Here is a 19,546-nt window from a genome sequence, read left to right as displayed (position 1 = left end):
AACATAAATGAAAGTTTTACCATTGGCTTTAACAAGAGTAGGACCGAGCACCTTATGACCCCAGACATGTCACTCTGAAGATTTTCAAACACATCTACATGGAGCACAAGTCCCACTGAATGTCCCTTAGGCTCTTGGGAAGATCTCCTCTCTCTCGGTTACTCAGACATCCCTTCAGTAAAATGGGGATAATAAAGCTTCCTTAACGTCATAAATTGCATGAAAAGGCTTAAATATTAGTTATTATTTTATATTGTACTTCCTGGAAAGCCATATCAGAACTTCAATTTTAAAATTCTATCAGTAAAACAAAACAAAAAAAAAAAACCAGCCTGTAAACATAAAATAAGGCTGTCTAAAGAATTCTGCCTGAAATCAGCTAAGTAGTGCTATAGGAGCAGAAATTGTCACTTTTTTACATAGTTCATAGGAAGCTCACAATCTTGTGCCTGCCTTGTTATGTTTGGGTAGCCCTGCCTATGTGATAACTTTTACCTAGGTTTGTAACCAGTTAGTACCATATTTGTGTCTCAACCATTACATGCACAACATGGTAAACACTTAGTCACTGTGACAGCTGACCATATTTTGCGATTGTCAGAGGTCTAGGCCGGGACATGGCTGTCTCCCTCTAACTCATTCATAAAACTCAGGTTAGGTACGGAAAGGATCCTTAACCAGATCTGTGCAATGATTTGGCCAACTGGTTTTCCTTCCTCCCAGCAACCTGTGAAGTAAGACATCCCAGAATACACTGCCCCTTGGGCTGCTGGCGTTGTTCTGCATGCTGCTCTTCCCTAACTCTAATCCCTTGCAGAGGCAGTGTAGGATAGGTGCCCAGAGATGTTTAGTAGCTACACAGTATTGTGCTGGAGATAACACAAGAAGAGACTGACCTGCAGATAGATCTCAACCACGTTTTCTGCAACCACTCTGGATGAGTGCTACAACATAGTTGTTACTGTAGTGAGAACAGATCCGTAGGGCCCAATCCTGGGATAGGCTGAGCCCCCTTAGCTCCCAAGAAGTGGAGATGTCACATGGATGGACTTAAAGGAAAAGGAGGAAAGCAGCTGCCAATTGAAACTGCAATACCTTCCTTTGACATTCTCAATAAAAAGAGTCAGTCATTCTTTTATGTATTTCTAACTTATTGGTTGCTGTTGATTGTTGTGTGTACACACAAAGCTTTTCCTTTCTAAATTAGTTCTCCATTTGTAGGCACTTTAGGAGCAGGGTTTGTGTCTTTCTATATGATGTGTGGCAGCAGCAAGCACATTCTGAGTATGAGTTATAATACAAATAAATACATTTCCTTTTCCCCAGTTCCTTAAATGGAATATACAATGCCACAACTCATTAGTATATAAAAGATTTTTTTAATTTGAATTTCCAGTGTGGTCCAATATTGTAAGCCACTTGCCAATTAAGAATACATATATTTACGTGGGAAATAGAAGTGGTTGGGTTTTTTGTTTTGTTTTGTTTTTTTAGGACACAGCTGACCCATTTTTCCACATAAAGACATTGTCAGATTGCAGATCTAGGACTTAAACAGCAGAGATACAAGAAAAACTATATTTATTTCATTTGCTTCACAAAAAGTTGGAAAACATATAGGGCCTGACTTGTTCTGATGTAAGTTAGTGGCAAATCAGTCCCACATTGTTCTGAATTTAGCTACATTTTCAGCAATTCTCAGTCTCAGCTCCACCTAATCTTGTCTGATGGTGTTGGTTAAAATTTCTCATCATCACACTCTCTAGAATGACTATATACATTCATGGCTTGGAAGGCTGCTTCTCTATATGTAGTCAAATTATACCTTAATAAATCTAATTTTACTGCACCAGATGTCTGGCAGTTACAAGAATCACTCACACTCTCAATGTCTTGCCCACTCAAAGGCCTACAGTAACAAGTAAGATAGAGTCAACGTGCTTTGGTTTTCCAGAGCACAAAATGTGTGTGGCAAACTGTAATACATTCATGGAAATGGAGAGAAGTGTAAATGGAAAGGTAAGAGGCACAATGGTGAGATAAAGCCATAATAATAATGGCTCACCTGGGGATTTTGCTGTAGAATAAGCACTGGAGTAGTGGCCACCCCTCTTTACTGCACTCATTCATTCGACACAAAGGAGAAAGACATTAAGGAGAGAAGTTACTCAGCATACACACAAAGGAAGAAGGGTAAATGCACAAGCAACAACCACCACCAAAAACTGAAAGAGAATGTATGGTAAGTATAAGCATAAATACCCAACAATTTGGGGTAAAATTCTCAAATCACCTAAGTGATCAAGGTGCCCAAGTCCAAATCATGATTTCAGAACCTAGAGTCCTATTAAAGACATTCAATAGGACTGAGGCTCCTAAGTCACTTTTGAAAACAGGACATTTGGCACCTCAACCACTTAAAGCACTTTTGAAATTTTCTCCTCTTTGTTTTCATGTGAAAGTTTGAGCAGAATAAAGTTTTAGACTGAAAACTCTGGTGCATGACCTGTCTACTTGGATATGTGGACATTGCTTAGCACACTCTGAGCTTTACTAGAGTATAAATAAATCATAAAATGAAAACATTAGTACTAATCACTACATTTTGAACTAAATTAATTGAAGAGTTTACACCCCATACAATCCCAATGAAGTTGACAGGCTTGCATGATGTATGTGTATATCAGTTGTGAAATCAGCCTTTTATGTACTGCCCTTTTTTTCTTATGGTTACAGTTGTTCTCTGAAATTAAAAAAAATCCTACTTTTACTTGTGACACGAAGACACAAAAGGACAATGAAAATCACTCTAGCAAGGCAGTAAATATTGATTTGAAAATAAAATAGGATCATATTCTGGCTTTCATACGCACACAGGAGCTGCACATATAACCACAATCAGAACATGGCACTATATTTTAATATTCAATGGCTCAATGTCAGTGTCACTCTTCCCCAGTGGAGAGAAAAACCATTTGAGTTTTGCTGTATTTTGGGGTGGGGATGAGGGAAAACCACAGTAACATGTGAGGTAAAGAGTAAAAGCAAAAATTTTCCCATTTTTCTCATTTTCAAGTAAAAATATCCAATGCTTGGAAATGTGCTATTCAGTCAGACTAGCAGCAGGTGAAGAAACAATTTGGACATTACTATAAAATGAGAGGAAGTATGAGAAGAAAAGGTGTTTATGCAATTTCATAGGGCAACTTACAACAGCTCAAAGAAGCAAACTGCTATATTTTGACAGTGTTCAACATATGAAAGGGGAAAAACCCTAAATTCAAAACACAGAAGGGTATATATTTAATGTAATGAATGAGGATTTAACCAGACGATGCCATTTCAGTTAATTGGGATCTTCAGCAAATCCAACCCCATGCTGAAAATTTGTCCTCAAATGTACAATTAGCACAAGCAACTGTAAACATTCACAAATTCAAACCTTTTTGGCTTGTAATGAAAAAGAATCTCTTCTTTGCAGGGTGCAGAATAAATGCATTTCAGTGTATAAAATCTATGTGGCATAACTTGGCATTTCAGGTTCCTCATCACGAAATACATGACATTTCCACTTTATCAGTCCATTCAACAAATTACAAGTTTCATATGCTCTGAATATTCAGCTATTTCCTTATAATTGCACCTGAAGCAGGTGACTTGCTTCGACGTGAGGGTCCTGGGCTTTTGGAACCAGATTGTCTGGGTGTACCAGGTGAACGGGAATATGACGACTTCATAACGCGACATTCTGGAAGGAAACAGATGGAGTTTGGAAAATATTTAAGTGTATGGATTCAATTCTAAATCAGACCACCTACGGTAGCTGTTTATTGCCCACGAAACAAACTGACATTTTCCAAACATTTCTGCCAAATTAAATAAAACTAATTTATAGAAGAATCCAAAAAAACTTTAACCCACATACTGAATAAATTCTGTTTTGAGCTGGCCAAATACTGAAATATTTATCCTGAATGCAGTATTTCTCCATGCCTTGAAGTTGGATTCATAGTACAATTCAAATTTGTATTTAGACAGATGTGAGACAGTGAAGTGGATGAAGTGGTACACGGGTTCTTCTGATGCCTCACCAACCTCTGTAGTTTGTAATGACAGTTCTATATAATGCAGCATCACACATGCTGGAGCACATGTTGACACACTGGAAATCTTGTTAACTGGACTGGACCTCCTGCCTCTTCAAGCCAATTTCATTTTAGCCTAACTCTAAGATCTTTGGGTTATTTTTGCCAGAAGTGCAGTGCCATTCCTACCAATTTTCAGAGGACGTGACAAATGCTGCGGGCACCAAAGGGCAGAGCCAATAAAGTTATCTTCTCCCTCCCACCTATCACATATATCTATTAATAAAGGGAAGCCAAAGATGAAAGGAACTAATATTCACAAACACATTGCCTTCTTGGGAAGTTTTTCATTCCTGCAGTTAACACTCATTACTAAAAACTTTCACCATCTCTCTCAATTAGACCAATTTTCCTCCCCATTCCCCACCAATGCCATCAATTCAACCCAACCCACCAACAAATGAATTCACACATGCTACTGGGTCAATTTATAAAAATCAAATACAAAATGATTCAAATCCCCATGAAACAAATTCAACCCTGCTTATGCCAAACAACCTTCCTCCTGTATTACCAAATCAATTCAAACCTTCCTGCCCTCTTCATTTCTCCGTGCCCCCATTTTACCATCCTCAGGCTATTCTACTTCTCTCCAAACGAACTAAGATTGTCCGCATCGATCGAATTCACAGGGCCTCTCCATGACTTTAGCTGCTTCCCTTTACATGCTCCAAGCAAGGGCGGCAGGGCTTAGACTAGGATCCCTATATTCTTTCCACCACTTGCTTCAAGGAAGACACAGTCACTTAGTTCTAACACCAGACTACTAACCTCCATCTTTTGGGTCTATTCTCAGATTCCTGCCAAATCTCCAGGATTTGACCAGCTACCAATAGTGGACAGGATTAGTGACTGCCCCCCCCCCAGCCCGCACGCCAGACTCTTCAGTGCTATTGCTGACCTTGAGCTACCCCTTCTCTTCCATTGAGACCCCCAGAATTACTGCAGCTTCTAAGCAAAGAGTCCAACTCAGATAGCCCAGAGGTACTCGGGAGAGGGAGAACTGATGGACTGGGACTGGAAGGTAAACCATGGCCTTGTCTAGACTATGATTGGAAGATATTAGTTAACATGTCAGCTCTCCTCTCAGCCTGTGTGAAGTTAAAGCTTCAAGCTCGACCTGTTCAATTCACGTTAAAGGCATGCAGCCCTGTCTACACTAGGCTGTTAATACATGTTAGCTAATACTTCCCAAATCCAAGTCCAGACAAGTCCTAATGGATTCAGATGAGAGGGAGAAATAGAATTGGAAAGCAAGGAGAAACAGAATTAATGCATTAGATGAAACTGAGATAAAGTAAGACTAATAGTTGGGGGGTGGAGATGAGGAAACCCTTGAAACATCGTCTTCAAGCTTTTTGTATTACCAGTGCAGGCTGCTCAGTCTCACATAGGTCTGGGAGCAGAGCTGATGAGGAAGGCCACCAGATTAGAGTTGGTTGCAATTTTTTCCCCGCAACAATAACATTTTCATTTTTGACAAAAATAATTCAGGTGTTTATAGAAAAAACAAATTGAGAGAGAGGGAAAAAAAGTTTCTCACACAGCCTAAAACACTCCCTGAATGATCTGTAGGCATTTCATAAGGAGACCAATGCCAAGCATCCTCTCATCATAAGTATTTTCATTCAAGGGAGGGTTATTTGGTTCAGTAGCTGAACCAGTGTCGATACACTGGAAGAACCAAGGAGGCAGATCACTCAACAAGAAGGAGAAAAAATAATTAGAAACTAAGCTTTGCCAGCCTGACACAGGATCTGGCTACAGTACTCTCCTAAATTCTGATAACCGCATTTCCATGAGACTTGAAATATTTCTAATATTAAAGATGCATAATGAGATGTGCTGGTGAGAGAAACTGTGCAATAAATAGTGTAAATCTGCCTCAAATTTCAGCATAAATAATTTCACATTACTTGAGATTCCAAATTGAATAATCTTTGCAGAAATTCTAAAATTACCTTTGAATTTACATTATAGAATTTCTCTCTTTATTGGAAAACAACTTTCTAGCAGCTAATACAGAGCCATGGTATAAATATCTACTGATGTAAAGAAAGCATGAGTGCACAAGTTCATTCTTCTCTATGAGTTTACAATAAAAAATAAATCAGTTCTGTTCATATAAACTGGCTAAGCAGCAGGTTTTTAATAGACGTTTGGAATGAATAGGATAATTCTTGTAGGTCTGCAAACAGCAGAAAAAAACTCAAAACAGGAACATGGGGACCAAGTTAGAACCCATCAAAGTCAGTGGAAATATGCTTATTGACTTCAGTGATCAGGCCTTTGGAGCAGATTAAAAGCACCCTTTTCAAAGTTCACTGCCATTCACCATATCCTTCTAAGTACAAGGTCCATTGCCCATGAAGAATAAACCAGGTTTACAAAACGCACTCTGACAAATGGACTGGTGCTAAACTATTGTTTGGAAAATTATTTTATTAAAGAAACATGTTTGATAGGAAAAATTATTTCAATAAGTTTCTCCAAAATCACTTTTGAATCAGGAAGGGGAAAAAAGGAGGGAGTTCAAGGAGAATTGAACATTTCAATAGGTTTAAAGTACAGTCTTACCACTATGATCCAGTACAAAGTCATCTTGAGCATAACGATATTTCTCAGGTCCGCAGGCAATGAAAACATCATCATCTCCAAAAAAGTCCTGCAAGCAGGTAACCTAAAAGCCAAAATAAGTAAGAAAGTGTGCAAAATATTTCCAAGATGAAGTCAATAGCTAGACAGCCAACAAAATCCAACAAATTTGTGCGCTCTTTTCACAGTTCTGTGACTCACAACAACACTGAGTATCATATGTTTTTTTCCCCACAGTGACAGACACTTACCAGTTTTCAAGTACTATAGAGCAGTGGTTTTCAGCTAGTGGTATGTGTCCCCCTGGGGGTACACAGAGATATTCCAGGAGGTACATCCACTCATCTAGATATTTGCCTAGTTTCACAACAGGCTACATAAAAAGCACTAGCGAAGTCAGTACAAACTAAAATTTCATACAGACAAAATGAGAAAGTAAGGAATTTTTCAGTAATAGCGTGCTGTGACACTTTTGTATTTTTATGTCTGATTTTGTAAGCAAGTAGTTTTTAAATGAGCTGAAACTTGGGCATACACAAGACAAAACCAACTCCTGAAAGGAGTACAGTAGTCTGGAAAAGTTGACAAGCACTGCTGTAGAGTCATTTTTAAAGTAAACAAGCCAGAAAACTTCAAATGGCAAAAATGTAAAATACTACACCAATTTTAAACAAGTAGCCTTCACTGACACTAGCATACACATAATCATTTATAAACTGGGTGTAAATATTTGTGGCTTTGATGGAAATGACTACAAGACATTATTGAAGTGTCAAAGCTGACATTTATATTAAAATTTCCAAATTAATTCTTTACAGGAAAATCCTTCTTCCAAAATTACTCACATTATTATTTCCATTATAACCAAAGTATCTCTACATTTCTGTTTGTTTTCAGAGTGGCATTTTAATAATATAAAAGATTATTGAAGTATGTTTTTATCAAATAGTTATAACAAATTAAAAATTGTTTCCTTTTTACTAAAATCTATTCACTAGTACAATAATATGCAAATCATAAATACAAGTTAGACCGAGTGAAACTTTGTACTTAAAAAAATTCAATATCAGCGGTGTGATATTTGTAGATGAAAAGCACTGACTATAACAACAAAGTGTTGTAGATAAGTATTGAGGGAGTTAAGATTTCTCAGCAGTATTCGTACTAAACACTTTATTCCTTGTTCAGATTTCAGATAAATAGCTATTTGTTAAACAATGCAATTTAGTATGAAAAATCCCACACAAAACACAAATACTGTTTGCGTGGAAGGTGTTGTATTAAATAAACTGTATTTCAAAACATTCTGTAGAGTACAATAATAGAGGTACAGAGTACAAAAAAAAACTAATAGCATGTGTGCCCATAAAGTAAATATTGCCAAATCTTCAGCTATGGCCCATTGCATTGAAAATGGCAATATGTATCCAGCCAGTGCCCCTTTCAGATCCTGATAAGCAGAGGGAAAGAAAAAGGACTTTTGAGTGCAAGAAATACATGTGGACAAAGTAGGTACAGGAAAACAGGCTCTTCTGCAGATGCAGGCGCCTTAGGTCTAATTCTGTTTCTATCAAAGTAAAGATCTTGTTGATATCAATGGGGGAAGGATCTGAACCATTATCTATAGTGGGGAGCAACTCCACGTGAGAGTATTCTCTTTAGATAATCTTATAATCATTATATAGATGTGTGTCATTGGGACTGTAGAAGTTGCTACTGTGTATTTTAAATACTGTCCTTTCACTCACATCCTGAATCCTAATGTCAGAGGTTAATAATCAGATCTAGTAAACAAGTGAAAATATAGGAAGGGATTTTCAGATGTGTTCAGCATTGGTCTGTCTCTGCTCCCACTGAAATCAATGGAATCACTGACTTAAATGTGAGTTGAGTTAGGCCTATCCTGAGCAACCTTAAGTATTACAGTGGTGGGGGAAAAGCCTTTGAAACAGATTTAAGAGCAAACATTTATACAAAATGAAGTTTACATGGCTAGTATTTTTCTGTATTCCTTATGCTGTTATTAATTCAACACTTTAAGTCTCTCCCCATACCCTCCACAGCTTAGCTTCACCCTGATCCTGAAGTCAGGACATAAAATCATTGCACTAATTGCAACACAATCTATTAGCAGGGAAAGGACTATGGTATTATGAATACAAATATTAGGACTTCATTACACAATCAAATATCAGGAGAGGATGGCTTGACAGAGAACAAGGTCTCTTAAAAAACAAACACAGAAGGAAACTCCAAGCAATGTTTATTTACAAACACAGAAAGGAAAAGTGGGAAGAGCTCTGAAGAGTAAGTCCTTCTTTAACATTACAAACCCTGCAACAGCTAGGAGAGCGGTAACCATTTAACAAGACCAAAATAATTTTGTACTGGTAATAAAGAGCTCAAAAAACTACTGTTACTAAAGAACAGACTTTTCCTTCTGGTCCAGCTGCCCAACAATAAAGTTTGCATATATTGGCCACTGTGATAATAGTAAATATTGGATGATGTACAGGAAGGGTTTCTGCAGTAGAAAGCCACTCCGAATATCAATGACTCAGCTGCCTGCAAGATCATTTAAACAAGGCATTCACAAGCTGTGCAGTTGTCATGGCAGCTAAAACAGTGATAACGGTATGTTGCTCTTACAGCAAGATTCTCAGTACACTAAAACATGCAGTCTAGAACCTTCGTTTGATTCTATTATGAAGCTCAGTCATACAACACTCCCTTCACCAAATGATAAAACCTGTTTATTTTTACTTTATCACCACACTAATAAATGTCTAGTGTCGTTGACTGGAGACTATTTGACCAGTACTTAATATTGATGCTTTTAGTTTAAATGAAAAGGCAATGACACCTGAAATCACAATGACTGAATATTTCAGAAAGTAGTTTTAAGATTGGACTGATTTTCCTCTTATCTCTTTTTAAATAAATACATATGCCAAAAGGTAGAAGTTGCTTCTTTGCCCAGACTTTTGATACAAAATATGTTTTTAAGGAGACCACCATCTTTAACATAAAGCCTTCCCACTGGGGGGGGAATCATTCCTCCATAGAAAAATATGGAAGTGGCACTGGGTGAAAGAGCAGCTGCAAGAAAAACCTTCAGAGTTTTCAGTTCAGGCCTGGGGGGACAAGCTGCCCCTCACCCACAATTGGACAGACGTTTACACCCTAAACCTCACATTTCATAGATATAGATACTTTGCCATCCACACTGAGGCCCTATTCCTCCCCCCCTATTCTGAGTTCCTTCTTAGTATTGCAGTCTAGGCTGCATTAACTTTTCATTAAAATTTACCATTAGTGGCTAGAAGAACACCACATATCTTCCTGCTCCCACCCCAGGGGCCAGGCTCCCCAAATCTGGATCCTGCACCCTGTGGAGGGACTTCTGTAGGATTATGGGAAATGTGTGTGTGTGTATGTGGGGTGGGGTGGGGTGTTGGTGCCACACAGACAAGACAATCTCCTTCCTTGTTTACAGTGGAAGATCTTCATGGAAAGATCCCTTCTGTGCACAAATCAGAGAGGTTGGGGGATCCATTTTTTTATATGGGAAGGAGGCCTTAAAATTCTGTAATGGTTAACGCTTGTTAAAACAGAATTCCCTCATCTCTGAATGGATTAGGAATGATCAGCAACAGTGGCAGCGTGCATGGCACCATAAGCCAGCTACACTGCTGGTGGCCGGGTCATGCAGGAATTAGGTAGAGAGACTCCACCTGGTGTATTTGGTCAGGGAGCTATGGATCTTGAGCCAGAGTCTGATGCAGATGCCTGCCTCTTTTATATGGCTTCCAACTGTAAGTCACAGAAGGGAATGAAGCACTGCAGCAATTTTGCTTTTAATATACATTATTTATTTTTATTCACTGGTAGGTGCACAATCAAGTCACAATTACAAACATGGATACATAAACACAAATATAGTAGATATTCATTCAGCTACACAGGTGAATATTATAATCCAACAGTGACAGATTCAAAGTAACAAGCTTCAATTATTTATTAGCAAAGGGGTTTTCAAACTTCACTGCACTGCAACCCCCTTCTGACAACAAAAATTACTATATAACCCCAGAAGCGGGGACTGAAGCCTAAGCCCCATCACCCCAGACGGCAGGCAATGCCAAAGTCCATGGGCTTCATCCCCAGGCAGGGGGCCTATAAACTAGCCCAGCTGCCCAGAGTTGAAGCTCTTGGGCTGCCGGCTCCAGCAACTCTAAGCCAGCCCTGGCAACCCCATTAAAATGTGGTCATGACCCACTTTGGGGGGTCCTGACCCACAGTTTGAGAACTGTTGTGTTAGCATATGGTTGAGACATCTCTCTGGAATAATGACTTCCCTCTCCCCCCCATCAAAGGGGCTGGTCTAACCCTACCTTGTTTACAAAATTTAAAAAGTGTGAAAAGACACAAACTATTTATTTAGCAAGAATTTAAAGTCGTATCACTTGTTCAGTCCACATGATCAAATAGTGAGTTAAAAGCTAAATATTTTAAAATAAAAATTCAGGAATGCTCCTGTTTTCCTGGAAAATTGGGCTAATTTCTTTTCTGTCTACCTAGTTATTTATATGGCCTTTGTCACCATAATATCCAGACAACGCCCCCCCAAAAATACTAAAATAAACTCATCACCTGCAGAAGAAATTTTTTACTTTTCTAATACAAAGGAGTTTAAGTAGGTGATTTCGACTAAAAAGAGCTATTGAGGGAAAGATAAGTCAAATAAATGGTTTGTGTATACTCTGAATGCTGCAAGGTCCAAAAGTCAAATATATTGTTTAATTTTTTTAAATTATATCTCAACCATTTGCTGTTTCGAAAGAGATTCCTCAACCTAGAGATTTTATTAAAAGGTACCCTTTTCCCCAGTTTCCTCAGCATCTACTATGCCGAAAATCCTTAGAATGAAATGTGTTGGTGAGTAATCCAATATGAAAAGCATGTCAGCTATTCACATTATTTAAGCACCAAAATGTGGTCTGTGAACATGGTATTGGCTCTGGAAAATATGATGATTAGATTAGCTCATTTCATTTGTTAAATGTACACCTGTTACTAGGATAATAGTCTGGCTGTGGGAGCAAATGTCTGTTTTTCAGCGACACCCAAGTTTGCAAAACAAGTTTTCAATTAAAAAAAATTTCATAACAGAAGAGTCAGACAGTGTGCAGTCATTTAATGCAATGAAGATGGCATCAACAGAGCTGTACATAAGCAAGTCATAGCAATGTGTGATGTGCTGGCAAACTGTGAAAACTCCCATGGGTTAAGTAACAATTCTTTCATTAAGCCTGTTATAAATATTGTCCAAGGAATAGCTTTTTCAAAAGTAATTAGTTATATTGGATGCCTAAGCTGAGACACCTAAAGAGTAATCAGCACTGTCTGAAAATCAGGCCCCCTTTTAAGATATCTTAGATTGGCAGCCAAAATTTGGAGTTTTCAAATCACTAGTCAGTTTTGAAAGTCTTGGCCTGGCTGTTTTCTAGTTCACATGCAAGGGCTTTATACAAGTATTTGGAATATACATTTCCATTGGGGACCTTGTAGAAAGTCATCTTAGAAAGTTTCTCCGGCTGCAGTATGGTTGTGACAATAGCAGATAGAATTAATCTCTTTTAATAAAATGCAGGTTCTTTTTGTGACTACAGAAGTGACCTTTTATAAAGTATTTTCTATGACACGCATAAAACTGCACAGGAGCTCATCATCATAACCAATAATATTGAGATGTGCATAAAAGAACTTAAACATACACTTTAAAGGTTTCAAGGATGGTCTATCTCACAGGTCATGCCTAGGCTTAGGAAAATAAAGTGTTTAAAATGTGTTAGATAACAGGTTTTAAATGCTAGTTCAGACAGGATTTAACATCTTTTAACGCATTAGCTGGTTGGGTCATGTTCACATTTTAACTACATTTTAAAACCCTGTCTACATGCTTAAATATAATCAATTTGCCTAGCCTAGACACTGTCTGTGCATGTTCTGCTATTGTCTCTGCCATTTTCCCCGAGGAGAATATGCCAAGAGGAAACAGCTAACAACGGCACTAGAGCTGTGTTACTGTACTGCCTCTATTCAAAACGTGCATTCCCACAAAGAGTGAATTAGAGGCTGTGTGCTACAGACTGGACTTTTCAGCCTGGTGCCCATAATAGGTCAATATGGTGGTGTGAAGAAGCAAAAATATCCAGTGCTGGAAATCCTGTTAGAGTAAAGTCAATGGTTTTGTTTGTTGTTTTTTTTTTTAAACAAAAAAAAGCAGACTATCAAGTGTTTCAGAGAGCCTTTTCACTTATTTTATCACAGGTGTCCCTGAGCTAGGAATGTAACCGGTTACCCTTAATCATTAACCCATCAGCCCCACACCGGTCACATGGACCCCAATCTCGGCCACATCAAGCAGCCCGCTGCCCAGAGCAGGCCCCAACCCCAGGCCTGCTGGAGCTACCTTGGTTAATGGTTAGATGCTTAAACAATATAATTTTAATCCTTTAACTGGTTATCTTTTTTAACCAAGATTTATATCCCTACCCTGAGCAGGCTCAAAATGAATCAGTATTTCATCACTTCAAAGTGGGGGACACCTTTCAGATGACCACAAGAAAGGCATGACTATGGCTTTCCTCTAGATTGAAGAGGACGTGACCCAACAGCAGCACCCAGAGATTTAATTTTCTTAAAATACAATTTAACTACAGCTAAACCAAACAAGCTTGCAAGAGGCTCCATGAGCCAACTAATCAAAAACTGACTTGTTTGCTGAACAGATCCCTGACAGAACTAATTACAGTAGGAGCTAGAAATTCTGAAAATTCTCAGGACACGAAAAAAACACTATACAGAAAACTCCCTTTTAGCACTAGTAATATATGCTATGCAGGATAATAAAAATTGGAAACACTATTAATGGCAATAATAATAATTTGCACTTGGCACAACAACTTATATTACTTATCCACCACTCTAAAGTTTCTATCATCATTTTACAGATAGAGAAATGAAAGCAAGGAACTGGGCAAAAAACCACATCAGTTAGGCAGTGGCAGAGTTGGAAGAACAACAACAGGTCTCCTCCATATCTGCTGCCTGCTCTAGTTCTCAGACACACTGACACTATTGCCTCTCAAGTCATTTAATACATATACGTAACATGCTCCAATGTGTAGATTTTGAAAAGGAAACCAAATATAATAGATTTGCCTAAATATCTAACCAAAACAAATATTTCTGACAAGCGTTTACATTCAAACTAGGGAATTCTGCGCCTCCCACAGGGAAGTTTCTTCAGTCAGCATGACAACCATCAAGCTATAGTGCCAGCACATATAACTTGTTGCCTTTTAAGTACATCCCTTCCCCCAGTGTCATCAGGAAGAGAAAAATATAATTTGTAACTACATCATAGTGTTAGAGCTAAACCTGAGACCAAAAGGACTTGGCCTTTTCTTCCAGAAGATCAAGAAAATGATGTTTAGTCTGTAAAATAGGAGCCAAATAACTATTCTTTGTGATTAACTTAGAGCTGCAGAGAAACATCCAGTGACATCATTAGTCACAGGATATTACTTCAGTGTCCCTCTCTCTCTCTCCTGGGAAAATCCTATAGCATTTAATAGGAATTAGATCAGTAGGATTCTACAGAAATGTAATGAAGTTTTGTAGAAATTTCTAAAATGATTTCCTAAGAATTTAACCTCTCCAGGTTTTTTGAAGTGTGCTATTAAAAAGGGTTTCGTTTTCTACTATTCTGTAGGATGCTTCAAAAAATTTCTATAGGACTTTTTTCCATTAAGGAATGCACTTATGACCACTTATAGTCTTCACATACAGTGTGTGTCATAACGGGATTCAAAAAAGAATTACATAAGTTCCTGGAGCATAGGTCCATCAATAGCTATTAGCCAGGATGGGCAGTGATTTAAAACCATGCTCTGAAGTGTCCCTAGCCTATTTGCCAGAAGCTGGGAATGGGCAACAGGGGATGGATCACTTGATGATTACCTGTTCTGTTCATTCCCTCTGAAGCACCTGGCACTGGCCACTGTCGGAAGACGGGATACTGGGCAGGATGGACCATTGGCCTGTCCCAATAGGCTGCTCTTATGTTTTTACCAGAATCTCTCAATGGACTCATACTTACATATCCAGTGTAGCTCTGTACGTGACACTCAGCGATTTAAGAAAGGGAAGATCACAGGCAGAAAGTGACAACTGAACAAAATAGGACGCCAAATGAACACTCCCCCTCCCTTTGGCAAATCTGTACATCTAAATCTGTAACACTATTTTATCTCCCACTCCACAGCATTGTAAATGTCAAGGTAATTTTTATCTTAGTCTTATTTATTTTCTGATGAACAGCTCACACAAGAAGCACTGAAATAGTGAATTAACCCCAGAAGTAGCTGTACAGTACACTAAAGTGCAGCATGCAAAAATAAATCTTGGAAATTGTGACATCTAGAAAGGTTTTATTTATCGTTTTAAACTACACTGAAGATTTAGAATTCAAATTTTCAAATACATTTATGTTTTATTTGGACAAGATACCACAGTCAGTCAATCTCATTTATGATTCAAACTTAAACAGATCAACTGTTTTATTCCAGTAAATGCATTCTAAAACAACTTGTAGGACCATATAAACATCCTGCAGCTGGGGACTCAGTGGATAAACTATGTCTGTTTCAGCTCTGGAGCTATACTTCTTCCAAAGTGCAGTCTCTCAGATCTGTAAACACAATTTGGTTCAATTCAGCATGGCTGGCCCACTTCAAATAAAGGGCAACAGGACTTCATTATTTAGAGACAAGTACTGGATAGCAGTTCCTCTTCACTGTGAAAAAAGCTTCTATGGAAAAGAAAACAAAGCCTCTACTTCAGTTGCAAACTGAATTGAAACATCAAAGCTAGAAAGGATATAGCAAAATTCTGTTTGCACAGGTTTTAAACAATACCAACAAGCTTTAACACTGCCAGCATAAAAAACAAAAAAACAGGATATGGTATAAATATTCTAAAGAGGAAGTACATGACATAGGGGACAAAAGAAAGGAAGCCTCGGTGTATAGCACACCCAGTAATAACTGGAATTGTGTGTGTGTCTTTTAAACTGAATAGTAATGACAACCAGTTGAAGCAGAAACACAGTGAAGCAGTATTCATTCTCCGTGCACTGCCGCAAAGAAATGTCAATAACCTGTTGGGCTCAGTGTGTTGATTTAGACCATCCTCCTCCCGCTGCCCCCTAACCAACATGATGGGCGTCTACAATCCTGCTGGGCAATTCCACTCCATTCTGAACAAGACACATTGCAGTTACACCGCTGCATTGTTCATTACCCTTCCCTTTACATCGCCCTTCATTTTTGAGAAACAACAATTCTTTGTCTATTTATCTGGATATGTTATATCATTAATCATCCCTGGTTTCTTTTTTCATGTAAACTAGTACATTGCCATCTCCTGCTCAACACAATCTCAACAGTCACATTAAAATTCATGACTGTAGCTGTCAGGTTTACAGTTCAAGGGTTTTCCTGATGCCTGAAAGAGCAAAATGCAAGATAAGCACTCCTACAGAAATAGGTCAGCCTCCTGTTTTCTATTACAGAACTACCACCAATGGGACAGACCTGTCCTTCAAATAGGAAAATTTCCTCTGGGCAGCCTCTAGCGCATTAAAAAGTAGGTGAAAAGGACATTTCAACTGTTTCCTGCTGAGCAATGGTATCCCTCTCACATGACAGCTATGCTTACCCTCAAAGCTTTATTCAGTTGCCTCTACTTTCATAAATCAAGCTGACTTGGAAAAGGAGGTGTGTGTGTGTTTAATTATTGTTCTTAAACATTAAGCCTCCAGATTCTAACAGCTAAAACTGAGACCACAACAAAAGAGATTCAGTATCGGCTTAAAAGCAACCAACAGGTCTACAATTACTAAAGAAATATTATCCAGAAATTTGATTCAGTAAGTAATGAGAGACCAGTCAAACTGATAGCCAGAGTATACCAGGAAGTGGCTGAACATTCGCTCTATCCCTATCTGAAGAGGGCTGTGAAGTTGCTAACATTTCTTTTTCATTAACAAGTCATTCATTTAGTAGATTCTGTAGACCATACAGGGTTAAAGTGTTCCATACTATTAAAATAAAACCATTGCATTTACTACTAGGTAAAAAAGAAAGTGTGTAACAGGAGACAAGTCTGGAAGCCTGCAAAAAAAGGGCAAGAGGAGGAATATCTATGCAGTCATCTGCAAACTCATTTGAGTAACTAGTTTTTTTGATGCTACAGAGAACAGACATTTGACTACAGACACAATCAGCCATAGAATTTTTGGGTAGGTCTGCAAAACTCTGCCTCTCCCAAAAGTAACCAACTTCAACTAACACGATCACTTCATTAAAGAGAGTCAGCCTAAGGATCTGGGGAAATGTTAGCAAAACAGATGTATGCAGTATGAAAACCAGAACTAGATTTTTCTGGCCACCAGCTGCTTCAAGTGGCTGGTTGAGAGGGAGCCTGAAAAAGTCCAAAGACAACACTGGTCGCCGACGGGGCACCAATGCCCACAACTGCCACCATCTAGTTTGGGGACCCCCTAAAAATTGAGGAACTGTAGCTAAGTATTTCACAGGCATTAAAGCAGGGGTGGGCAAAATTTTTGGCCCGAGGGCCACATCTGGGTATGGAAATTGTATGGTGGGTCATGAATGCTCACAAAATTGGGGGTTGGGGTGCAGAAGGGGAAGAGGGCTCCGACTGGGTGGTGTGGGCTCTATGGTGGATCCAGAAATGAGGAATTCAGTGTGCGGGAGGGGGCTCTGGGCTGGGGAAGGTGGTTGGGGTACGGAGGGGGGGGAAGCCTGGAGGGTGCAGAAAGGTGCTCAAGGAGTTCGGAGGGCAAGAGGGGGATATGGGCTGAGGCAGGTAGTTGAGGCATGGGAGGGGGTCAGGGGTGCAGGATCCAGGTGGCACTTACCTCAAGCAACTCCCAGAAGCAGAGGCACATCCCCACTCCAACTCCTACACAGAGGCACAACCAGGCAGCTCCGCATGCTGTCCCATCCGCAGACACTAGCCCTGCAGCACCTACTGGCATTGATTACCAGCCAATGGGAGCTGCAGGGGTGGCACTTGGAGCGGGGGCAGCGTGCTGAGTCCCTTGGCTGCCCCTACGTGTAGGAGCCGAAGGGGAGTCGTGTCACTGCTTCCGGGAGTTGCACAGAGCCATGGTACGTAAGGAGCAGGGCAAGCCCCTCACCCCGCTCCCCAACTGGAATTCCGGAGCAGGGCAAGCCCCAGACCCTGCTCCCTGGTGGGAGCTTGAGGGCCAGATTAAAATGTCCATAGGGCTGGATGCAGCCCCCAGGGCTTAGTTTGCCCACCCCTCTATTAAAGGCTATCCCTGTTGATTGTAGATGGATGAAATAAACAACATATGCTATCTGGGAAAGTCAGTGATGAACTTTATGCCCTTGCAGTCAGGGTCATCTTTTTAACGTTATTAAGCAAAAGGGTATAGAATACTTTATTTTTCTGAGTTTTTTTAAATATTAAGATTAGATTTGATGTCCCTTCTATCAGTGATGTTGGAGTATAAATACAAATTTTGCATATATATATATAATATGGTGATAGACTGCAGTAACAGAAACAAAATCAGTTTTCAGGAAGAAAATGGGGAAAAATACATGAAAGTATCAATGATATGTTCTGGGGTGGCCAAAATCTGTAGCTTGATGTCTATAAATCAGGGACAAATTCTGTGCTCACCATTGTAAATCCAAAGTAACTCCACTAAAATCTGTGGAGTTACTCTAGATTTAGAGAAGAATGACCCCAAGTGTCCTTTATGTCTGTTTCTTAGAACACTTAGATTTTTGAACAGAGAAGAGTGCAAAAAAAAAAAAAAAAGGGGGGGGGCAATATTGTATCAGGTTGTTTGCTTTTCAAAAAGCCTAGAATTAATGAGATTATTTCATTCACCACCAGTAGGAGAAACGAACAAACTTTTGCAACATCATTGTTTTATGGTGCCAATCCAGCGAAGCACTTAAGCATTTGAACTTTAAGTATGTGAGTAGTTCCAGTGAAGTCAGTAGGAACACACACACACAGAACACTCAAAGCCAACAGGAAGTCTTGCTGGCTTCTTTCAGCTCCTCTGGATACTTCTCAATCAACAAAATTTACCGACTAGCTCTCAGAATTAGGTTAAAATTTCTACAAGACAGGGGAAGAAAATACTGTCTCGGTTGGTATTTCAGGACATGGGGAAATCAAATTAACCAAACATGTTTCTTCCCCAAACATCCTTCTACACTGGCCTAGATTAAGCATAATATCTAACTGCTAATAAGAAACTGTCAAAGAATTTCCTTCAAAAATGGGTAACCAAATCATGACAATGAGCAAAAGGATACAATAACTGATGGCTTTACATGTTTCCAGAAAAAATATTGTCTCTCTTTCTGGCCATTTAATTGGTCAGGCCCCTATGAAATAGGCTTAAATAGCTCATGGGGACCTTTTTGGCTACAGCTACCAGAACTTCAGAAATGTATATAATTTTAATCTATTATGCAAAGGTTGTTTATCCTTTCTTGTGGGCCCTTAAAAAGACAAACTAATGATGATCACATAGCTGATCTGGCCAAGTTCTCATTAAGGTAATTCGTAACTGCCCCCTTAACATTTAAGATTTCCTTTGTATCCCTTCTCAAGTTTTGGAGAAGATCACTGAACAGGATGAGAAACCTCCTGGACTACATTAA

The 19,546-nt window shown here is 39.1% G+C and overlaps 1 protein-coding gene across 4 annotated transcripts in view; it reads right to left on the bottom strand.

Annotated features, from left to right (window-relative positions):
- Positions 1-19,546, bottom strand: part of DCLK2 (doublecortin like kinase 2) — a 142,623-nt gene that overhangs the window by 70,052 nt on the left and 53,025 nt on the right. For 2 of the 4 annotated variants that reach the window (XM_050946358.1, XM_050946361.1), the window contains 3 exons: positions 6,723-6,825; positions 3,644-3,748; positions 2,066-2,116 (listed from right to left, as the gene is read on the bottom strand). The exons of 1 other annotated variant lie outside the window; for it this stretch is intronic. In XM_050946358.1, the coding sequence (XP_050802315.1) occupies positions 2,066-2,116; positions 3,644-3,748; positions 6,723-6,825 (259 nt within the window). The remainder of the gene's footprint in view (positions 1-2,065; positions 2,117-3,643; positions 3,749-6,722; positions 6,826-19,546) is intronic. One more of the 4 variants, XM_050946359.1, reaches the window with a different exon arrangement.

This window comes from Gopherus flavomarginatus, chromosome 3 (genome assembly GCF_025201925.1).
Source record: "Gopherus flavomarginatus isolate rGopFla2 chromosome 3, rGopFla2.mat.asm, whole genome shotgun sequence".
Classification (NCBI taxonomy): domain Eukaryota; kingdom Metazoa; phylum Chordata; order Testudines; family Testudinidae; genus Gopherus; species Gopherus flavomarginatus.
The sequence above is the reverse complement of the archived record's forward strand: the minus strand, read 5'-3'. Positions and strand labels throughout refer to the sequence as shown.